General features: G+C 41.9%; 1 protein-coding gene and 1 long non-coding RNA gene across 2 annotated transcripts in view; one reads left to right on the forward strand and one right to left on the reverse strand.

The window, feature by feature from the left end:
- The first annotated feature begins 3,335 nt into the window (after positions 1-3,335).
- The window catches only part of VSX2 (visual system homeobox 2), a 35,623-nt gene continuing 14,582 nt past the window's right edge, over positions 3,336-24,376 (forward strand). The window contains 4 exon segments of the mRNA XM_042460379.1: positions 3,336-3,773; positions 3,775-3,853; positions 6,289-6,373; positions 9,960-10,083. Of these exon segments, the coding sequence (XP_042316313.1) occupies positions 3,336-3,773; positions 3,775-3,853; positions 6,289-6,373; positions 9,960-10,083 (726 nt within the window).
- Positions 19,055-23,143, reverse strand: LOC121919596. Its single transcript, XR_006101517.1, has 3 exons — positions 23,024-23,143; positions 20,644-20,771; positions 19,055-20,031 (listed from the first exon to the last, which is right to left on the reverse strand). It is a non-coding gene; the product is annotated as an uncharacterized LOC121919596 (long non-coding RNA).

Genomic DNA, 24,376 nt, shown 5'->3' on the forward strand with positions numbered 1-24,376 from the left:
GCCATGTGCCCCTTTCCTGCCATAAAAGGCGTGCAATAATTACATTGTTTATTATGGCACGAGTGGATTAACATATTTGTTAGGCCAGCCCAAATAATGTGTGAAAGCTTCTGAGATCTGCAGATCTCTCTTCATGAAGAAGGATGTTAGAAAAAGGTGGGGAGGAGCGACACAACTGACAGTGTCAAAATCAGAGGGGTCTTTGTGGGTTCACTCTTGAATTAAAATGAAGGAAGGGGAGGAGAAATCCGCACAGATGCAAATGAGCCTCTAGCAGGTGACACAATGCTGGTTTTATATCTCACCAGAAATGACCCCTAGGAAGGCTGGGAAGATGCATGGAGATCTCAAAAGCTTCCCCACATCTTGGTACCCCTTTTAGTACCCTCCAATAAAAATGTGCATTTAGAATATACTGGTTGTTCTTACAGGCAATAAAGCTATTGCTTTTTGTTAACCATAGAGAAAATATCCAGAGTTCCTGCACACAGAATACATTTCCAATAGAGAAATTTGACTTCCTGGCAGGAAATTTCTGTGAACCACCTATTCTTATACAGTTATCCGTTGTTGACTTTGCTGCATAAGGAGTACCTCAAGAGGACTGTACGGTATAAAAAGTAGAACTTAGAGGACAGAATAATAATAATGATATATCCTATTTCCCAGTTTCAGCCTCACACCAAACATACAACAACTGGTTACAACAGATAAGGAAGAGGTGCATCAAACAGGCCAGAAATGAAGGTGTATTCTGATACATGGCGCTGTGCACCATCCTTGAAAAACGCATGGATTTAGTAGACTTAGGATGAGTGAGGTGTTTAAGAAGCAGAGTTGTGTGTATATGTGTGTGTGTGTGTACTTGTATGCCCAGTTCTTTCCCCTCCCATCAAAATATATCCTATATTCTTCCGGTTCAAATGGGAATATTTCCTATACTTGTGGATAACTTTCAACTAGGCTTTTTTTAAAGAGTAGACCAAAGCAAGGTGCGCCAATGTTTAAAAACAAAGATATCGGTATGAATTTTCTTGGTTGCCTCTTTAAACACACACACATTTGTGTGCAGATTTATTTTCTGATCATAGTCTAGATCAGCATAAATACAGTTTAAATTTTATTTGATTGAATACTATATTATTTTATAGGAGCATGTCCTTTGGAATGAGACCTTGTTCAGCAGAGGAAATATTTACTCTGTTTTATGCGTCCTGTTTTTATGTCATGCAGTTGTTCCCTTGTATTGATCCAGCTCAAGAACATGCAGTTTGCTGGGTTAATTTTCAGTACACGAAACCACGGATTTAAGTCCACTTCTTGAAGTTTGCTGAAAACGTTACATCGGAATACAATTTATTTTGATGCGTTTTGCTTCCCCAAATCCCTCTGTAATGAATATGTTGTGTTTTGTTTCTCTCTCTTCAGTTAAATGTTGCGTATATATATATATATACACACACACACACACACACACATACACATACACATACATACACAGAGAGAGAGAGAGAGAGAGAGAAAGAGAGAGAGAGCATTGAAAACTGCATTATATCCGGCTAATTAAATACTGCAGGGAAAGGAATGCATTAAAATAGGCATAATTCTAAATGAAAAGGGTTTTTTTAGTTTGCTGTTTCACATCGTCTTCTATTAGCATCTAATCGAACAGTAAACATTTACTATAACAAAACGCTTACAAAAAGTGTACATAGCGACCCTTGAAATACATACAACTTACACCCTGAGATTCCCACCGCGATCTCCACGAAGGACTTTTCAAATCCTCGTTTTGATAACCGAATGAACCCATTTTCAGGATTTCAAAGGCAACGAGGTTGTCAAGGATCTCCAACAATAAAGTCGGGATGATCAAGCATTAACGAAATTAAGGAAAGGAACCCGGTGCAAAAGTTTCTCGGACGATTCCCCCCCCCCCCCCAAAAAGTCTTCTTTCGGAAAACCCAGCCAGCAGCTTTGCCAAGCCCCTGCCATTCGTTCAAAGAGGAATGTGTCAGAAAGGCTGGCTTTTAAAAATAGGCAGAGGAAACAGACGAACGAACGAAAGAAGAAGAATGGAAGAAAGAGGCGTGAATCTGGACGGGAAAGATCCCGAAGGAGCTGGGATGATTTCATTGGTGAGCTTTGGAAGAAAGGCAACCCCTTCTGTGGCACTTCTGCATCCGCACTGCAGCAATAGTCCGGTTTGAGACCCTCTTAACTGCCATGGCTCCAGGCTCTGGCAGCGGAGCTCTGGTGCCGCAACCAACTACCATTCCCAGAATTCCATAGCCTGGAGCCATGGCAGTTAAAAGGGTCTCAAACCGGACTATTGCTGCAGTGCGGATGCCAATTTGGCGCCATTTGGAATGAACGAAGGCCATGAACTCCTTCCTATGGTTCTTTTCGCCCCCTTCCCTTCCCTTCTCCTCTCCTTCCCATCCTGCTCTCCTCAGAGCCTGCCCTCCAGCCTTGCAAGGTAGGCCCAGGCTGCGCTGTCCCTCAGAGAGGCGCCTTCAGGGAGCTGGGCCCCCCACAGCCCCCGGCAGCCCCCGAGGGACACCCCAGGGACCCTCCTCCTCCTCCTCTTTCTTCATGAGGGAACCCCCTCCCGCCTTCTGCTTTTTCTCCTTCTCCTCCTTTTTCTTCAGAGGAAACCATCACCTCCCTCCTTCTCCTTCTTTTCCTTCTCCTCTTTCTCCTCCTCTTCTTTCTTCTTTCTTCTCCCCCTTCTCCTTCTCCTTCTCCTCCTTCTTTCTTCTCTTTCTTCCTGAGGGAACCACCACCTCCCTCCTTCTCGTTTTCCTCCTTCTCTTCCTTCTCCTTCTCCTTCTCCCTGAGGCAGCCTCCACCTCCCTCCCCAATCCTGGCTCAAGGCGACCCGAGGTCCTTCCTGCCCAAATATCCTCCTCACCGAGAAATGGAAGACATTCAAGGGAGGAGGGGGAGAAGAGGAGACCCAATAAAGACTCTAGAGACCCCTAAAAATCCCCGCTTCTTCTGAGGAGGCTCCAAAGGGAGGCGGGCCTTTTGGCTGAGCGGGACGACAGGGGCTGCTGCTGCTGGGGCAAAAGAGGGGAAAGCCCCCCCCCCAGCTCTCCGGGGAGGAGCCCCTGCTGAGTCTCCCAGCGTGGCTCTCTCCTTCGGGGCTCCTTCCCCACCTCCCCTCTTCTCTCTCTCTCTCTCTGGCCTCCCTAATCTCGGGCGGCCCCTCTGATTGGCTGCCGGGCCGTGACCCCCCTCGGGCTCCGGGCTGGGCGTATAAAAGGGGGCCGAGGCGGGGGCTGCCGGCAGCATTCCCCGGAGCGGGCACCAGGGACCCAGAGCCTCCGGCCATGACCGGCAAAGCGGGGGAGGCGCTGGCCCTCCACAAGGCCCCCAAGGGCCCCGACGGAGCGGGAGGGAACCCCCCTCAGCCCCCTCCGCCCACAGCGAGGCCCTCAGCCCCGGGGCCCAAGCCCAGCCCCACCGCCGGCCCCCTTCCTCCTGCTGCCCCTCCTGCTCCTCGCTGCACGGGCTTCGGCATCCAGGAGATCCTGGGACTCAACAAGGAGCCTCCTCCGCCTCCCCTTCCTCCTCCTCCTCCTCCTCCGGCTCACCCTCGCGCCGCGGCCGCCGCCCTGGACTCCTTGCCGGCCGGACACCTGCTGGCGGCCCGCTCGGTGCTGGGCCCCGCGGCGGCGGCGGCAGTGGGCAGCGTGGGCATGGGCCTCCTGAGCGCCGCCGCCGCTGGCTTCTACGCCCAGCCCAGCTTCCTGGAGGTCCTGGCCGAGCCCCCCCGGCGCCCACCTCCAGCCCCTCCAGAGGGCAGCCCCCGGCCACCTGGAGGCCAGCCTCCACACCGCCAGCTCAGGTACCCAGGCAGGGAGGGAAGGGGGAGAAGGGGAAAGGAAGAGAGGACGGAAGGAAGGGGACCTTCAAGAGGAGGGGGAAAAGAAGGGGAGGGAAGTTGAAGAGGAAGATAAGGGAAGGGAAGCTGAAGAGGAAGGGGAAGAGGAAAGGAGAGGAAGGGGGAGAGAAAGAGGGGAAGAAGAAGGGAAGGGAAGCTGATGGTGAGGAAGGGGAGGGCGAGGGAAGGGAAGGGGAAGGGGAGAGCCAGCGTGGCTGGTGGTTTGAGCGTTGGGGCTCCGGAGGACCCGGGTTGGATGCCCATCTCTGCCATGGGACCCAATGGGTGACCTTGGGCAGCCACACTCTCTCAGCCTCCTCAGCCTCCCCTGCCTTGCCAAGGGAAGCCCAGGATAGCTTCGCCTGAGGGCTGCCATAAGTCGGGAAGGACGGGGGGGGGGGCAGGCGTCCTCTCCCTCCAGACGTCCTCCTTTCCCAGGACCTGTCCTCCATGTCAGCTCCCCAAAGGAGCTCCGCTCTGGGCCCCACAACAAATTCCAACTCCCAGAATTCCATAGTCTTGAGCCAGGAAACTTAAAACGGTGCCATACCTGGTTATTTCTCCACTGTGCATGCAGCCAAGGCGGCAGATCTCGGGGGACACGATTCGGATCCTCCGGAATCGATGTGTTTCTGTTCTTCTCAATTCGGAGAACGGTGTGGGTCGCTTGGAAAGAGGCATCGGCTCCGGAAATGAAAGGAGAAAGTGGGAAATAAATCATAAGAAAGTAGAAAAGAAAGAAAGAAAGAAAGAAAGAAAATCGATAAGGAAAAGAAAAGTAGAAAGTAAACAAGGAAGGAAAATAACGGATAAGGATAATAAAAGAAGAAAACAAGAAAGGAAAATAATGAATAAAGAAAATAAATGTAGAAAGTAATCAAGAAAGGAAAATAATGGATAAGGAAATAAAAGGAGAAAATAAAATAAAAACAAGAAAGAAAAATAATGGCTAAGGCAATCAAAGTAGGAAAAAGCAAAAAGTTACTGATAAGGAAATAAAAGTAGAAAATGCATAACGAGGAGGTAGAAAATAAATAAGACAGAAAAACGACGGAGAAGACAGTGAAAGCAGAACATAAAGAAAGAGAGAAAAATAAGGAAATAAAAGTAGAAAACACATAACGAGAAAGTACAAAATAAGAGAGAAAAAGAACACAGAAGAAAGTAAAAAAAGTGGAGAATAAATCATGAGAAATGAGAAAATAAGCAAGGGTCAAAACATGGGTAAGGAAATAAAAGTAGAAAATAAACAACGAGAAAGTAGAAAATGAATAAGGAAAAATAAATAAATGATAAGGGAAAAAATAGGAAGTAAATGAGTCGAAAGGGAAAATATCCTTCGGGAAGTATGTAGAAGGAAAATGATAACACAGCTCCCTTGCCGCCGCTGGAAGATTATTCCGTCTGAGCTCCAAATGCCCATCAATGTCCTGCTCTTCCTTTCCCAAAATCCACTTTTTTTGGCCCGCTTTGTAAATATAGCGAGGAATCGGGAGAGGAAAATAAAGAGATCTCTGAATGTTTTTGTGGCTTCCCAAGGGCTGCATCCACACTGGAGAAATAACCCGGTTTGGCACCGCTTCAACTCTTTGTCTGGCTGAAGGCTATGGAATTCTGGGAGTTGGAGTTTGTTGGAGCAGAGAGGAGGAAGGAAGGAATCTCTGCATCCTCACTGCAGCAGCAATTCGCTTTGGCACCGCTTTAACTCCAGGATGTTGAATTTTGTAGTTGGTTGTGTCAACAGCGCGGAGCAACAACCAACCAAACAAACCAGCGACAATGCCCAGAATTCCATAGCATGGAGCCTTATCAGTTACAGCGGTGTCAAACCGGATTATTGCTGGACTGAGGATGCCATGGTGGTGGTGGGGGGATGGCCTGAAGACAGCGACTCCGGCTGGGCAGATTCACCGGCTGAGCCCCTCTCTGCTCTCAGGAAAACAAAATCGGAGCCCAGAAAATGTCAAAAATCCCTGGACAAATGTGTGAGCCGCCTTGGGTCCCCTTTCTGGGAGAAAGGCGGCTTAAAATGAAGTAAATAAATAGAATCATCGAGTTGGAAGGGACTCCCAAAGGCCATCCAGTCCAACCCCATTCTGCCATGCAGGAACTCACCATCAAAGCACCCCCAACAGATGGCCTCCAAAGAAGGAGACTCCATCACACTCCCAGGGACCATATTCCACTTTGGAACAGCTCTTACTGTCAGGACGTTCCTCTTAATGTTGAGCTGGGATCTCTTTTTCTGTAGTTAAAGGAGGTTTGCCGGGTGATGCGCTCTCTCTTTCTCGGAAGCCAGCCATGTCCCGGGAAGGGGAGGAAGGCGACCATCCATCCTTGCCCTGGAGGTCTCTGGTCCCTTCTCCATCCATCTCTTCTGCCTCCTTTCTTTCCCTTAGATTCCGAAGATGTTTCCTCCAGCGACAGGAAAATGTCCAAGTCTTCCTTGAGCCAAAGCAAAAAGAGGAAGAAGAGGCGGCACAGGTAAGAAGAAGGCAGATTGGCTCCTAAGAGAGAGAGGGGTGTCCACATTGGAGAGGTAACCCGGTCTGGTGCCGCTGGAGTTTGTTGTGGGGCCCAGAGCGGAGCACAACAAACTCCAACTCCCAGAATTCCATAGCAAAGAGCCAGATAACAACTTAAAGCGGTGCTAAACCGGGTTATTTCTCCAGTGTGGATGCACCCTGGGGATCTTCTAATCCTTGACTCTAAAGGTGCGGACCGGCCTCTATCCTGGGCTGGTGACCAATCTTTGGGGTCGGGTTTTTCCCTTCTTTCCCTTCCTTCTTTCTTTTGGTTTTCTGTTTAAAGAGATTAAGATATTGCTCGAGGCCGCATTGGCCCGTTTGGAAAACCGTAGCGGCGTTTTACCTAACCTGAGTTGAAAATGGTTTTTAATCCGGGGTTATAAAAGACCTCTCTTGCTTTCCTCTATCTGTCTGTCTGTCTGTCTATCTATCTGTCTATCTATCTATCCAATCTTCCTACCCAGTCTGTCTCTTTGTCTGTCTGTCTGTCTATCTATCCAATCTGTCTATCCAGTGTATATGTCTATCCTGTCTATCTATCTATCTATCTATCTATCTATCTATCTATCTATCTATCTATCTATCTATCCTGTCTATCCAGAGTATATGCCTCTCTATCCTTCCTATCTATCTATCTATCTATCTATCTATCTATCTATCTATCTATCTATCTATTCCATAGCATAGGAATCATAGAAGAGCCAGCGTGGTGTAGGGGCTTGAGCGCTGGATTATGTCTCTAGGGACCAGCTCAGCCATGGAAACCCACTGGGTGACCTTGTGCCAGTCACACTCTCTCAGCCTCGGGATGGCCATGGCCAACAACAACAACAACAGCAACCTCTGAACAAACCCTGTCAAGAAAACCCCAGGATAGGTTCGCCTTAGGTTGCCATAAATCGGAAACGACTTGAAGGCACACAACAATCACAACATGGGGACCATGGGTGCTTGTGAGACGGATTTAAGTCCCCTCCCCTGCAATGATGCTGCTGCGATTTTTTTGTGAGTGGCAAAAAAGGTAAAAATATCCCTCTGCCTCCAGAGCATTGATCCAGGGCAGTTAAAGCGTTGTCAAACCGGATTATTTCTGCAGTACAGATCAGGCGTAAGAGCCAGTGGTTCGCACAAATGACCCACCCAAAGGGTGACTGAGATGAAGGCAAAGGCAAAAAGGGATCGTTTCCTGACGTTGTGATGGAAAAGCTGGTGCTTTCTTTTCTTCGGTGTGTCTCTATTAGGATAAACGGGGACAAAAACTTCCCAGTTGGACTGATGTAGTAGTGGCTTGGGTTCATAATTTCCATCTTGGGACCGATCTGGGATCCGGATCCGGAGTGGAACTGTCTCAGAATCTGAGCTGCCCCTTGCATTAACCATTTTTGGTACACTAATTTTGTGTCAATGTGTCTAGTCCTTTATGTTTTGAATGCTGGGAGGAACGTCAGATTCTTTACCTTGCTAAATGTTAACCATTTGCTAAAGGCTAACATGCTGAATGCCTTAAAAGCACTCGGTTTAGTTTTAGCAAACGAATTAGATTTCTTTCCTCTTTTGAAGTTGTATTTCTTTAGTGTGTGTGTGTGTGTCTCTCTCTGTGTACGATTTCATATCACTCTGGATTTGTATATATGTTAGTGCATATCTGGACCTACAGATTAGGTTAAAATAGTGGGATGCATTTCCAACGTCGATTTAACATATGAGGGTTTTGATGCTTTGGAAACCTGTTTGAAGTCCTGATAAAACAGGAACATAAATGATATCTGCATACCTTCTCATCTGCAGACATCTGGAGTTGTACATCCCTGTATTTCCAACACCTGATGCTAGTTTTAGGTCTGTTTGTCAAGTGAGGAAGATTGGTTTATTTGGAGTATTTAAACCTAGAATAAACGTGCCTTTAGTAAGATATTAAGATTGCCTTAGGTTAGGGAATCTATATATTATCCAGGTTACTTACAAACCTAGGATTAGCAGATTGGGAGGAATGGTTAGGAAAAGAGGACAGTATTATTTACCATCAGTTGAAATACCTACACACTGCTTACTAGGCATCGGTGGAGAAAGATTTCCACTTGAAAATGCTAATTTGATTGAAACAAAGGGAAGAAAAACAAACAACAGATTTTACTCTTTAAAACTTGGACTTTGCCATAAAAATTAAATCTAATCATCAATATCAAGTTGCCAGCGATAGGTACAGTATAGGGAAGAGAAATCAATGTTTCTCCACATCAGAACGTAGGTTCTGGCTCTGAAACCATCTCTTACAAAATCAAAAGCCACTTATGTAGCTCCCAATTGATAGACTGGAAAGCATATCATTGCATTACCTTAAACCAAAATCATGAGCCAATTGCCCTCATTGATATTATATGTTAATCCATTGCAAAAGATTGTCCTGAAAAACAAAAACAAAGCAACGTGATCCAATGCAGAATTTTGAAGAACACAAAGATTAGCAGTTAAAGGGTTGCTTAACTGGTCTAAAGGATGACAGAGAGGCATTCATATACGGAGACACTGCATGGAGAGATGGTGTGATTTTGTGGGCTTGTGTGTATATATAAACTATGTATTCCTTTAAATTAATTATATTATTTATAATTGGGTCGCAAATGAATTTACATCTAAATAATGCTGTTCAAGGATGAGAGCATGTCTAAGCAAAAGCAGGTTCTATTTAGGATACAAATGCACAGCGTGTATAAAGAGGGATGGATGATCTACTTGTGGTCCATATTTGCCACTATCAATTTTTGGAGGAAAGACAGAATAAATACCAAAATGATAAAATTACACTGGCTTCACGGTTTTGCTCAAGAACCTGGTCAGATGTTTGAGGTGATATTATCTGAGTTTTTGCTTTGTATGAGATCGTGTTTTCCTAACACCCGTTTAAACCTTTTACAAGGTTCTGCTAGAAATGGGCTGAGCTTTGTGATAGCTTTATTGAAAACGATGAAGAGAAAAATGTAGGGGGAAAAAGATAGCAATTCAGTCAGTCGCTACAATGATGGGGTGCCCAAAAGCATTGCCTGTTCTTTAAAACAATAATAATTACATCATCTCTTTTTGCATGATTTTAAGAATCCAATTTCTTTGTTTTGGTTTTGCTTCCATCTCACCCTTTAATTCATGAATATATTTTCTACATAGTTTCCAGCCAAGATCCCTTTTATTTCAGTGGCAGGGGTTTAAGCACATAATTTACTCTTCCATTTAAATAACTGGGAACTCATTCCCAATTCAGGGCAGGGACTGATGTGTATTCTCACTTTCTTTAAGCTATAAAGGGCAAAATTCAAAATAAAAAAAGGAAGAATCAACTAGCAAAGGGCCTTTAATTGCCATGTTAATTGCTTATTTTATACAAAGGAACTTCCTCACCCTAGGATTTCACTGTCTGTAGAATGACTCCTTTGTAAATTTGGTTGACTATAGCTTAGCTCTTCCTTTGGTGTCTCCTACCCTTTTAAGGTGGTTCAATAGTTTATTCACTTTCATTTATTTCCACCAATGGGTTCTACTCCCTTTAGGACAATCTTCACATCCTACCAACTGGAGGAACTGGAAAAGGCATTCAATGAAGCCCATTACCCTGATGTGTATGCAAGGGAGATGCTGGCTATGAAAACAGAACTGCCTGAAGATAGGATACAGGTAACCATACTATTGTAAACCCAGCAGTAAATTGACATTGACATTCTTTTCAACATGCCTTAATTTTTGTTTAAGAAAGGACAACATGTTCTTTAAGACAGAGCAGTAATAATGTCTAAAGGCTTCTCGGTTTCACCCAAGTTAATTGTCAATTGTACACAAGGAGATAATCCTAAACTGGTGGGCTTCGTCTTCCTTTGAAGTGTCATTGGCTGCTGCTGATTGTATTTATAACATGTTTTATACAAGAAGGTATATTTATTTATTTTATTCAATTTATATCCTGCCTTTCTCCCAGAAAAGAACTCAAGGCAGCAAATAAAACTGTTATTTACATCTAAGATAGAAAACAAATTGTGGGAGAAAGTGCTGGGGGGGGGGGGGAGAGAAAGGAAAAATTTCAAAGCAGTGCATACTGAAATGAAATTTCATTTATATGAGTGGAAATGGCCTGAACAGAGAGGGCTGAGAGTGTATCTGTATACCTGGTTGAGGAAGGAATTGATTTACAAAGTTACCCAAGCACAGGGAAGAGTGTCCTAAGAAAGGAGAGTGAATAACTAAAGAACACAAGGAGAGCCATGCTTGGTTAAGTCAAAGTAATTTTTAGTCCAGAGTCCTGTTCCCAAGACTCTCCCAGGATACATAGCCATTATAATTAGTAGCCACTAATAGCCTTATCTTCTACCAAACCAAATTTACAAAGGATTTCTTGGAAAAAAAAATCATTATTACCATCACCATTTTAAGATTCCCTCAAAACTGGGCAATTCAAAGTGCTTCCATGGAATGCACACCTTGGGGACTTTTCCACTACAAAATTGTAATGCTAGGATTCCACCTCACCTGCCATGGTTCCATCCAGTGGAATTCCGGAACTTGTAGTATAGGGTTATTTAGGATTCTCAACCAGGGAATTCTAGTGTCTCAACAACAACTAGCCCCAGGATGCCATAGGATGCAGACATCATAGTTAAAGTGGAATCATAGGTCCAAAACACACTGCAAAAATAATCCAGTTTGAGACAGCTTTAACTGTCCTGGCTCAGTGCTAAGGGATTCTGAGAACTATAGTTTTGTGAGACATTTAGCCTTCTCTGTCAGAGGAATCTGGTGCCACAATAAATTACAATCCCCAGGATTCCCTAGAACTGAGCCAGGGCAGTTAAAGTAGTCTCAAACTGGATTATTTCTGTGGTGTGTTTTGGACCTCAGAATCCCCCAGAAATATAGTCAGTGGCCATTCTGACTGTCTGATTCTGGGAGCTCTAGTCTGAAGAAGTAACTTTTCCATTCTCTTTCAAGATACAGTTTACCATGTAAGAGTACACTGCTCATGCTATGTGTTTTTCTTTGGAAAAATAGCCACAGAATGAAAGTCATACTTGCTGAAATCAAAAGGGATATTTTTATTTGCTTTGGTTTATGTCCTGAGAGAGGCTGATCTATCTACCCTAATCTTGAACAGATATGATGGTTTATCTGCAAGACTCTTTGTCGGTGATTGCTAATGACATGTATTGGAAAGGACACTAATATTTTAAAATGGTTGAAACTACCCACCAGTTGTTTTGCTTTTCTCATGGTTCTGATTTTTCTAAATGGTGTGTTCTGCTAGTGGTGATTTGGACCTCCCCTTCTGCAAACTGCAGATTTTAATCCTAATCCTATGATGAGCCCCTCTGCTGGCAAATCAGTCCAAAGTCATGACCTGCAGTTTGAGCTGATTCTGGATGCTGTGCTAGATCATTGTGGTGTTACTGTGTGATACGGTGTTGTAGTACAACGATGTTGTGTGACTCAGAATTCATATGGGGTTGGAGCAGTGATAACTAATCTTCATGACAAGCATGAAAGCATTTGTGTTACAATCAGTTTGTACAGGCACAAAACTATGTAGTGGAAAGTATATTCAAAAGGGGATTGCAAACCACCATGCAGCACAGGAGGATAAGTCTGGTCTACTTCCTTTGGCTGTAACCATTCCAGTATAATAGCTATTATAAGCTGTATTTGTAAATGTTTCAAGGGTCAAAGCACTGAAACACAGCAAGCCACACTCAGATAGTTTGTACATTGAGCCCAGTATTGTCTACTCTGGCTGCGAGTAGTACTTACTGGTTGTGGTTTACCAAGGTCTTTTCTGTTGTCTGTTACCTCATCTGCTTTTTACTGGAGATGCCTGAATTTGAACTTGAGTCCTTATGGACATAAAACATATGCTTTGCTACTGAGCTATGATCCCTTCTCATTTGTTCTCTTGGAAAGAAAGTCATCATCAGAAAATGAAAAAAGTTAACAATATAGTGCTGGGATAACTCATAGTTTTGTGATCACCAGTCTTTATTTCCTACTTGCCATTTGAAAAAGAAATCTCATTAAGTGTTTCCAGACTACCTGTCTTTTCACTTCTTTGAGTGTGTCCATATCTGATGTTTACATAGGATTCTCCTAATCCTTCACCTAACATCCTCTGGGATCTCACCTTATATCCACCCTCCCTAGTCACTGTTTAACCGAGCTACAAAACTGTTTAAATTATGCACCATAAATCATCCTCTGGCTAGCTCTTCAAATGTTTGGTTGATCTTTGCTGAACTTCGTCCAATTTGTCAGTCTTCCTGGTAACAAGACATAGAGCATCTATTTCAGTGTTCCATGATGTTTGTGTTGCCACTTTAAATGGGATAAAAGAGGAACCCTGTCCTTGAGGGTCACAGATGGTATTAAAGTTACATTGTGATATATTAAAATCTTATTTTCCAGTTCTGCTTCATCCCTTCATTTTCTGTTCCCCTTCCTCCATTTGGGGAATGGTTACTTATTTATGTCAGTAGTTTCTGTTAGCTACAAATAAATTCTTTTAGACTGAGGTTCAATTTGGGGAAGTAATTGTAAATCATACCTTACCAATTCTCCTTATATTGAGGAAAATAATAAATTAATTCTTCTGAAAGACAAAACCAGTCAAGCCTTGGCAGAAGAGATGCAAGTATCTGCATCATCATTTCACTTCAGCCCAAATTATTGTGGATCTTGATTAACTGAGAAGACAGGATGTTAACCTCTCTCCCACCCTCTTGCAATCTCAGTCACAGTGTATGGGCTATGTGCTACTCTATCACTGATTTATTAAAAGAAGAAATAAAGAGCAGTCTCCTATCCACCAAAGACATTTTGCTTTCCTTAACTTCTCTTGCAACCACATCAGAGACAGAAATGCAAAAGTATTCTCTAGATAGTGCACTTTTATTAGCTATAACTTCTGTAATGATCACAGTGTGATAAAGCGATGTTCACCGGAGAATCTTTAAAACCATCTCCAATGGAAATTTATAGTCCCTCCCCATTTATTTATTTATTTATTTATTTATTTATTTATTTATCTATCTATCTATCTATCTATTTAAGAATTTGTTCATTGCGTTATACAACACAGTGAAACATTTATATACAAACCAAATCATTTTAAAAAAGTTTTTAAAAACATGTACAATTAAAGAAGTACCAAAGTCCATCCCCGATGTTCAGATCCAAAGGCCATCTAGAAACAGTACATTCTTACATGCCCTCTGGAAGCTCAAAAGGGGTGGAGCCAACCTGACATCCATAACAGGAGTTTGATAAGCAAGTTGTGTTTGTGTACTCACCAACCTGGTTTCTCAGGGTAGTGAGGCATGTACCAACTTCACTGTGGAGGATATCAAATTTTGGGCAGAATCATATGGAAGACATTCTTTTAGATATCCTAGGTTCAAGCTATTTAGGGCTGTGTATAGCAAAACTAGCACTTTTATTTGAGCTCAGAAACTTATTGGCAGCCAGAGGTATCCTTTTGCCCACCCCACTGATGTATATTCATTGCAGAAATTTTGACAATATTTCCAATGTAGCCTGCCCCATCCAAAGGGATATTCTTCACTATTGCCAGAGCTGAGGCTCCTCATTCCCATGCCTCTAGAACGTATGATCCTTAGTTTCATACTTAAAACGCTTATTCTTGGCACTGTTTGCTAGTGGAAGTATATTTCCCCTCTTGGTTTTAGCAGTAGCCTGCTCTGGGGTTCCTCCAAGTGTAAGCACACCAACCAATTGTTGCAAGGATGGGCTGAATTCTATGTCCAACATAGGTTCAGCACCTGGATAGTTCTCATAATATCTAGATGATCTTGAAGGAGTTTAGGAGCTGTAGTTGCTGTGTGCCTTCAAGTAGTTTCCTACTTATGGTAAACCTAAGGTGAACCTATCACAGGGTTTTCTTGGCAAGGTTTATTCAAATGAGGTTTGCCATTGCCTTCTCCTGAAGCTGAGAGCATGTGACTTGCCTAAGGTCACCCGGTGAGTTTCATGGCCAAGCAGGGAATTGAACCCTGGTCTCCAGAGTTGCAGTCTACCATACAAACCACTACACCCTGCTGGCTCTCTGACTGCCATTAAAACTAAAGGTGGAATCAAACCCCACAATACTGAAGCCACTGGTGTTGCCTAACAGAAAGATTGCAGATTTTCCCCATAAAGATTTAATATAATATATTGTGATTTTAAATTCGCTAAACAAGCTATACACTTTCAGCAACCAGATCTCTCTGGGAAACAAAATGTACTTCTAGCTTTAGTAAAAGTGGTTGGCCCTCTAAGGTGCTTCCCTATGAGGATTTTACTGTGCAGTCACACTGCCTCATTCACAGAAACACAGGGAAGTCTGGCCATAACTGTCTTCCATTTGCAATGCTCTTGAATTTTCCCTTTATTTATTTCCCCTTTTTTCATATCCAGAGGAAAAAAAATATATATTTTCCCCCCCCCCCAAAAAAAAAAAAAAAGGAATAGCTGTATAATATCTTATCATCTTCAGCAGGAACATCCCTCTTGTCTAGAAATACCCATATATCTGGGCCTGTATATTCACCACTGTTAAATTTTCATTCATCTATTAATTTAATTTTCTTCATACATCTGTTTCTGCCACCCACCCACCCCCCACCACATTTCTCTCCCTGCCATTTATACATAATCTCTTCCTCTTCCAAGCTTGATCAAAAGTCTATTATTTGTTTCCAGTTCATGTTTGGTTTTCTCAGTGATGCCAGATCAAGGGAATAATACAAGTCACTTTGTCTTACAAGAAGACTGATCATGTTGTATCTTTTTAAAGACAATTGTTATGAAATACCAGATGACATATCACATCACTTCCAATTTTTGTGTTGGATACTATCAGGTAACAGTGTAATAAAGCAAGTTTGGATGTACCTGGCCTGGTGCAACAGTCTCTATAAGATAATTCTTTTCAAAATTCTTTTCAGGAAAAAGTTAACACACAGCATGGCAATGAGCAAAGTCACTGACAAGGAATCCCCTCCCTGCATGGCACTGTTTTAATACTAATAGTAACAACACTCATTCTCTGGCTTTTGGCAGACAACAGGGTAGTGCCAGTTTTCTGTCTTATGATCAGCTAGGCAGACCATGTGCCATCTTTACTACAACCATTTAACTTCATATCCCTTTTACAGAGCCATAGAAAATGATGTCACCATAAACAGCCAAGTAACAGTGTCATTGCATATGAATAGGCAACCATAAAGTATTTTCTGGTTTATAAGTGGTCTGTAGGTTTCTGTAACAAAACTCAGAACTGGAAATGTCTGAGCCAGCCCAAACCTGAGCACAGATTTAAAAGCAATGTCTGAATTAAGCTCATATTTTTCTAGTAACCTGTGGATGAAAATAATGGTATGTCTTGTTTTGTTCATATAAATGTAACTTATTAAAGAACTCTAGGAAATAGGTCATTTAATGAAAGTACTATCCATACTTATCTCATCGGTAGACTAAAGTCGAAAACACACTGCAGAAATAATCCAGTTTGAGACTGCTTTAACTGCCCTGGCTCAGTGCTCAGGAATCCTGGGAACTGTAGTTTACTGTGGCACCAAAGTTCTCTGACAGAGAAAGCTAAGTATCTCACAAAACTACAGTTTCCAGAATTCCCTAGCAGTGAGCCAGGGGAAGTTAAAGTGGTCTCAAACGGGATTATTTCTGCAGTGTGTTTTGAACCACGATTAGACAGAAGTCTAGCTAAACCAGAAGTCAGTGGGACTTAAATTAGTTAAGTCCCACTGATTTCTATTCTAAGGCTAAATCTGAATGCTGTTCTCTTTTACTGTCAGTATATATACAGCAGAAACAAAGGAAGAAAATGAATACTAGTGCCTCATGTAAATTTAGAATTGTATTCAGATACCATTGGAAGATAACTTCCCTCTGCATTATCATAATTAGAACATAAGCATTGCCGCTGTGTTGTGGTATCTAGAAAGACATGGTACCTGACCCAAGACACTTCAGTCAAAAGTGGACTTAAAGTAGAAAATTAAGTTTGGGATTTTTCAGTAATAGGTAGAGCGCATCAGCTTTAGATGGGTGATTGTTTAAAATGGGTGAATGGGAAGGGCACGTAAAACAGACAGATAACTAATGTGCAAGAAGAACTTTAAAAGATCTAGTGAGAAGAGGTACAGAAAAAAAAAGGGAAACAAAGAAAATATAGCCAGTTCCTAGTAAAAGCAGGGGGAAGGAGATACAGCATGATGCTCAGATTATGAAAGATGTAGTGATATTCATGGTCAAACAAGCTGACAGTGACAGTGATTTCAAGATCAACACTGCAGCAAGAGCAGTGGAAGATTGACATATAACCTTTGAACACAAGAAATTACCTAGATTTTCATGGCAGGACTGACTACTCAGCAGAAGCTATCTGACCTGGTGGAACCTCTTAAAATTGGAGCTGTTTCTGGTCTATTTATGAAAAAGGCCATAGGGAGGTTGCCAAATAATGTGGAATATGAGAGAAGAGACATTTGTAGCTCAGAAACAGTCCCTGCCCTGACTGCTAAAACCTAATGACTTAATTCTATGATGCAAGCCAAGGAAGTAAGCATTGATGTGCAAGGCAGGTTCTGTGATAAGAATGTATGAATGTGTGTGCTCTGGTGGCCCTCTAGTGGACATAGTTATTAGGAATGCTTTGCTGAAATGTTTCAATAGCTCTGAATGAAACTTGCCATTAGTAAACCAGTAACACTGAAATTACATATATATTTTACCTGGGAGTAAAATCCATTGACCTGTATGTTTTTTAGCGACAGAACAGTATTAGTCAACATTGCGGCCTCAGAACGAGGACTGTGCAAGTGATTCAATCCAATTTCAAAGACAACTGGGCTAATTCAGACCTGTTGGTACGAAGTGTGAATCAAATCAGATTGGCCGAAGTTTGTTCTAGAGTGAAATGGCACAGTTGACAGCAATTAAATGCAATGTGGAGATATGGACCTAAAAATGTGAGGAAAAAGTCAGCGTGTCTATAACATGACCATGTAAGAAAAAGAGAAAGGTAGTGGAAATTTCACAGGCAGGGCTAGCATTTGCTAATTGCAGTTCTAACACAGAATGGGGCAAGACTCTTACAAGCACTCTCCAGTAACAGTGTTTATGAGGAGGGATTGTGTGAGATCACAGAAATTATATTGTCAACTATCTTCTGCATATCTTTGTAATCTATGAGATTTGGCTGCTAGTAGGTGATCACTGAAAGCTGTGGTAGGGGTTTGGGCTGTTATCTGAATTTGGGCTCTCTGAGTCTTTCCCTTTTAATTTTCCAATCTTTTGCCCCATTAGCCTAGTTTACTCCTTGGTTTGCCTCCACAATTAATATGAGTAGCGACCTGTTTATGAGTCTATGGCGGGTTACAGACCGCCGCTTTGCGGCGGTCTGCCGCCACCGCCAGTTAGTCCGCAGGGGAGCCGGAGCCTCCACACGGCGCGGCTCCCGTGCAGACCCAAAAAGAAGCTCCAAAATGGAGCTTCTTTTTGAGTCGCCTTTGTGATGTAGCGAGGCACCAGGAGCATACTCGCTACGTCACAAAGGACGCGACGTGTACGGATGCTCAGCGTCTGATACGTCAAGATGGCAGCGCCCGTATGAACAGGGCGCTGCCATCTTGTACGTATTCAATACGTATTAGGGTTAGGGGGGTGCGTAAGCACTGCCCCTTCCTAACCCTAGTACGTATTGTATACGTACTATTTGGCGGTCTGTAACCCGCCTGAGGTCCAAACCACTTTAACTGCCCTGTTTCAGTGCTAGGAAATCCTGGGAAATTTAGTTTGTTGTAGCACCAGAGCTCTCTGGCAAAAAAGGCTAAAATGCTGCCATATTATAGTACCAGAAACCTGACCGAGCCCCTGAAGAGGCAGCAGCTTGTGGTCATACTCAAGACATTGGCAAAAAAGTACCAGGCAGCAGGGGCATGAACTGTAGCGCAGAAACAAAGACTTCTGAATCTACTGGTGGCAGCAGCTGTCAATGGCAAGAATCTTCCTGGTGATGTAACGCAAGTATAACCTGGGGTTACACTAGCATAACTTATTTCATCATCTCACAAGGAGGTATTGCAAGTGTTACAGCACTGAACAAACACTGCAAACGTTTTCCTCAGGTTATCCATCATTTGCCAGATGGTATTGTGTGCAGCTCTGCCCTGACCCAAACAACCACTGATTGGTTGGAGGGGATGTATCAGGAAAGCTCCCTTGCACTACTGCCTAGTGGACTGGTGTCACTCTCACAGGACCTGCTGCATAAGTATGGTGGTAGAGCTTTTATTCTGGTGGGGTTAAATAGGACCTCAGCCTGTTCCTACTCCCTGCCAAAACACCTGGGAATGCAGCCGTGGAAGACTAAGAGTAGGAAGTACAGGCCCATAACATGGACATTTCCAATACCAGCCCAAATCACCAAAATGCCTAAACAGGGATGGGGTGCTTGTCAAAAAGGATCTCATCAGTTGCAATTCAGGTAAAATATCCTTCAGAATTCTCTAGTTCTTCATGGTGTATTACTAAATTTAAGTGGTAAGACTGCTGCTGGAAATAATAATAATAATAATTTATACCCTGCTTTTTCACCACAATTGGGACACAAAGTGGCTTACAAATTTTGAAACAATACAATTAAAAATATACAAACCTGTCTCCAAGTAATCAATTGTCAGGATTTAGCAGTCAAGTTTTTAGAAATGATTTTTTGCTCTTTGAAAAACAGCAAACTTTATAGATGCCTAGCATAAACTCCCCTGAAGCTACATTTCTGAAATCTGTCTGGTTTATTTTCCTTCTCTGGATTCATTTTATTTATCTGTTTACTTGTTTGTTTGTTGGAGAGATTTATATCCCGCCTTTCTCCCAAAATGGGATCCAAAGCAGTTTACAATAATTTTTTAAAGAACTAAAATACCAATTACAAAAGCTAAAAAATTATAAAATACTCTTAATATTAAAACGTAAGTTTAAGACAGTAAAACCCAGTAAAAACTATTAAAACATTAAGACAGCACACCACACAAGTAAAATTCATCCACCAAAAGCCTACCTAAATAAAAATGTCTTCAGCTGCTGGCAAAAAGAGAGCAGGGAGTGGGCCGATTTGACCTCCCGTGGAAGAGAGTTCCACACATAGTCCGTTCATAGTCCAGATTGTATTAGATTGGGTGCAGATCTGAATCATGTTCTTCTAAACCTATTAAGAATCAAAGATGGCGGACAGGAGGAGTGCCTGTGTATATGCTGGCAAATATAATTTCTGTGTTTGTCTACAGAAAGGACACAAGAACAATTTCCATCCCCCACCTTCATCATATTCCCAGTATTTAAGTATCAAAAGTAGGCAAAATTTCAAGACTAGGAATAGGTTTACATGATGTTTACATGACCTCCTGGTTTTTGAAATATGAGCAGCACCTATTCTTCATGTTTCTTCTTTCTGATTGTAGCCTAGTTACAGTCTTGATTACATTCATCTGCAGCAGCTTGAGGAATTCAGTGATTTTGCTTGTGGGGTCATAGAACTTGTAGGCAAATGCAACAGATGGAACTAGCCACCTATTTTATAATATAGGATGAAAAAAAATCTTTTATCTTTTAGAATGCATTTGCAATTACCACTGACAACATAGCATTAAAGTGTGAATCACTATGGGATATGTTCCTTGGACACCCCAAGAATGGTTAAGTGTTAAAAGCATGTTGTAGTTAATACGGTTTGTTGTTGTTTGCTGCCCTTGAGTCAAGTTCAACTCATGGCAACCCTGTGGATGAGACATCTCCAAGACCCCCTACATCTCTGCTCTGGTCTTGCAGGCTCAGGCCCATGGACTCCCTGATTGAGTCTAGCCATCTAGACTAGTAGTAATACATATTAAATTGTCACTGTAAATAGTTGTGTGATGTGTAGTAACTCCTGGCACTTCTTTTTAAATACAAAGATCTACAAATGAAGATCTATACTTCTATAAATGAAATATATTGAAAAATGACACAATTTCTCTTCAGTGTTCTTCAAAGTGCACACATAAGGAAAACTAAATTATTGATAATAGATACTGTTTTGGAAACTTTTACACATCCTGTGGAATCTGAATGGGCCATTGTTTCATTTGATAAATTGATAAATTGGGAGAAATTTGGATCGACAATGATGCAGGAACTACATACCAAGAAGCCAAAAGAGTAAAGGGTGGAAAATCATATGGCAGATGTTGATTCCTCACTATCTGCTGTGCTGGCTAGGGCTGCTGAGAGTGGCAGTTCAACAAGATCTTGAGGGCCACATGATTCTCATCCTACAATAGAGGTTAGAAATATGTAGACACTAGCATTCTACTTTAGGCACAGTGCTATTGCAGGAGAAGAGGTATCTGCCTCTTCAAAGGATACATTTTCCATTAATTCTCTAGGGCATTTTCATAGATTTCTTACCTTGGAACCTAGGCAGTTTTTGTGTGGTCATGTAGCTAAAGTTCCTGTTTCTAGAAAAAGATTAGCATTTTGAAAATGTCAGATATCTTCTAAAGCTATGTGTGTGGGACAAATTATTTGCCATAGCAAAACAGATATATTCTGCTGACAGCAATGAAAGCAGACTTGCATATGCAACAATGTTGTATATTACATATTTCAGTTGTGTGTTGTGCACAGCAGATTGTACATGATATCATGCATTGCACATTACATATAATTTACATTGCTCAATGCCACCCGTGATTGGCATGTGTAGCACAGTGTTACTATTCTGGATGGGATTGCATGATATTGCTGTAGCATATCTTCACATGCAGATATTTCTGCTACACTGGATTCCAGCCAGTATTGGACCCATTCTGTCAATGTAGCAGTTAACCCCTCAGAGAGAGGGCTTCTCATGTTTGGATATTAATGTGCATACCAATAGAAAAGGAAACATACTGGACTAATCTCATTGCATGGAGCCACCTAGTGGGTAAGAGAAGAATGACATGACAACAGCAACAACAACAATAAAGACAATGGTCTGTTACAGACTGCCAAAATAAAGCTGCTTCGGGTTTCTTTGGATGTATGCTATTTAAATGATGCATGCATCCTAAGAATCTGAAAGCTGCACTAAAGCTGCACTCCAGTGCTTAGAAATGGAGTGTGGCTTTGGCGCGACCTCCGGACTCTTAGGACCCAAGCATCATTTAAATAGCATACCTCCAAAGAGACCCGAAGCAGCTTTATTTTGGCAGTCTGTAACAGGCAAATATGAACATGGTAATAACAATAATCACTAGTTAGACAATAATAATAATAATAATAATAATCATCATCATCATCTCTAGTTTGGAAGCTAAGCAGGGTCAGCACTGGCTAGTACTTGGATGAATTCCAGATGTTGATTATATTCCAGAGGAAGGAACTGGCAAAACCACCTCTGAGAATTCCTTGTCTAAGAAAACCCTATAAAATTCATAGGGTCACCCATTAGTCAACAGGCAACTTGAAGGCACACAAACACACACACCAATGGTTAACCACCTTGGTATTCTTTTCCTAAGAAAATCCCATGAAATTCATGGAATTGCCATAAATTGACAGGTGACTTGAAGGTGACTGTACTTAATTATCACCAAAGCTACCTAATTGCTCTTTCACTAACTTTTGAAAAAACTTAGTCCAATCTCAAAAATTATTTCCAGCCTTGTAAACATTGTAAAGTCTTTCTCTGCTTTCCACCAGTAAAGGAACTGATGTGCTTTATCAAGGATGGATACAGCTGAAAACTTTTTTACCTTTACTTTCCTAGAATCGTAGAGTTGGAAGAGACCACAAAGGCAATCCAGCCAATCCCCTGCCATGCAGGAAATCACAATCAAAGCATTCCTGACAGATGGCCATCAAGTCTCTGTTTAAAGACCTCCAGGGAAGGAGACTCCACTACACTCTGAGGGAGTTTGTTCCACTGTCGAACAGCCCTTATGAGATGGAATCTCTTTTCCTGTAGCTTGCATCTATTTTTCCATGTTCACTCTGGACCAGCCTCCAATGTTTCTTGTAGAGGCTCCAGCTGAAATCTAGAATCATAAATCTAAAATCATCATATCATCTGCTAGACTTGGGCTCTGAGTCTAGAATTTTATGAGTCTAGAACTCATATTAAAATGTCTGTGGCTACTTCTTTTTCTGTTCCATTCCATGACACCATACAGACACTATGGAGATCACAAAAGCTTGCACACATTTTTGTTGGCTTTGGTGTTATATTAACATGAATTTGAAAATAAAGGCAAGGGCCAAGACGAATCAGGATGTGTTCAGTGAAAGATTCCTTGAGAACTAAAAGTAATTTTGCATGACAGGATTTGTAAGGCTAGCTTGTGCTGGTCAGAATGCACATTTAATTTTAAAACAAATCTTCTGGTATCTACATACAAAAATCCATCAGTGATACCTTTGCTGGACAACCAAAATACACAATATACTTGTTACAAGGTTTCAAAGCTCCATGGGCTAGTTCATCAGGCAAGATATCATAAACCAAACAGGAGAAAAAAAAACAATTTGAGATGTTAAATACCTGCATGTTGTTTCAGTCCTTAGTACAGACGGTATGTTGGGGAGGATATCTTTTGGAGGCTGGTTCCGCCTCCTTCTGGTCATGAGGCAGTAGGGAGATTTTCAAAGTCTAGGAAATTTAAAGCATTTGCATCTCAACAGGGACCCCTCTTTTGCAATCCAATATGTTTGTATTTGTTAAATAGCCAGCACAGATATCCCTGCATGTCTTCTGGTATCTATTCTACATTAATTTCAACCACACATTCAGTAGAATGTGCTTTTTGCATCTACAACACTATATGGTAACCTCATCCAGCTTTAGTTCTAAACATCACATAGTGTCTCCTGAAAGGCTTTTCCATCTGCATCCAAAACAATATCAGATTTGAACAACTGAATGAATATTCCAATGAATATCTGTGTCTATGTGCATGTAACCCTGCTTAGATATTCAGATTTCTGTTGCTGGGTTAGGTTTTGTATATAAAACCATGTGGTATGAACTTCTCTCTCTCTCTCTCTCTCTCTCTCTCTCTCTCTCTGTATAAGTATCAACTGGAAATTTTCTTTGATGCAGCATATGTAACCTTTAATGAACTAGTCATCTGTAAAATATAAATCTATAAGGTTAAGATTACCACCTCTCTTCTCTATTTGTGGTAAACTACAAATTTCTAGCACACTGTAGATGTGGACTCTTAAAACATTCCCCTAGACTTGACAAGCAACTGGCTTAATGACATGAGATTACAAGTGCAGAGTGGTAAATGGCCTCTTGGTAAATGATCATCTGTATTCACACTGAATATGTGCCTAGCACTCAGAATGCTCACTGAACTTGGAAGAGAATAAGATAGACAACATTAGAGCTAGAGAGAGGTAATAGTTTTCCCCTCGAGAGCAGGTTGGAGGTAGTATGGACTGCTCCTTGTTTACTTTTGTCTTTTTGACAAACAGGTTTTGCAGATTTTTGTACTGTTGCCCAAGCCTGTGATTTTTCTACACCATATACAAGGGGAAACCAAACCTCCCACAAACTAGTTTCAACTGCCTGGAAACTGTCTATGTAGCCAGTCTAGTTTTGCTCTTTGCCTAAACCTACCCAGAAAATCTTATTGGTTTTAAGGTCAAATTAAACTTTTGGTGTCATTGTTTCACAAAGAAATTGGCTTTCAAGGCAGCTTACAAAACAATACAGTGGGGTCCATGTTATCCAGTGAGATTTGGTTCCAGAACCTCCCATGGATAACAAAATCCGTGGATGTTCAAGTCCCATTAAACACAATGGCATAGCAAAATGGTGTTCCTTATATAAAATGGCAAAATCAAGGTTTACTATTTGGAATTTATACTTTTTTTAAAAAAAATTCAA

Source organism: Sceloporus undulatus, chromosome 1 (genome assembly GCF_019175285.1).
Source record: "Sceloporus undulatus isolate JIND9_A2432 ecotype Alabama chromosome 1, SceUnd_v1.1, whole genome shotgun sequence".
Lineage (NCBI taxonomy): Eukaryota > Metazoa > Chordata > Lepidosauria > Squamata > Phrynosomatidae > Sceloporus > Sceloporus undulatus.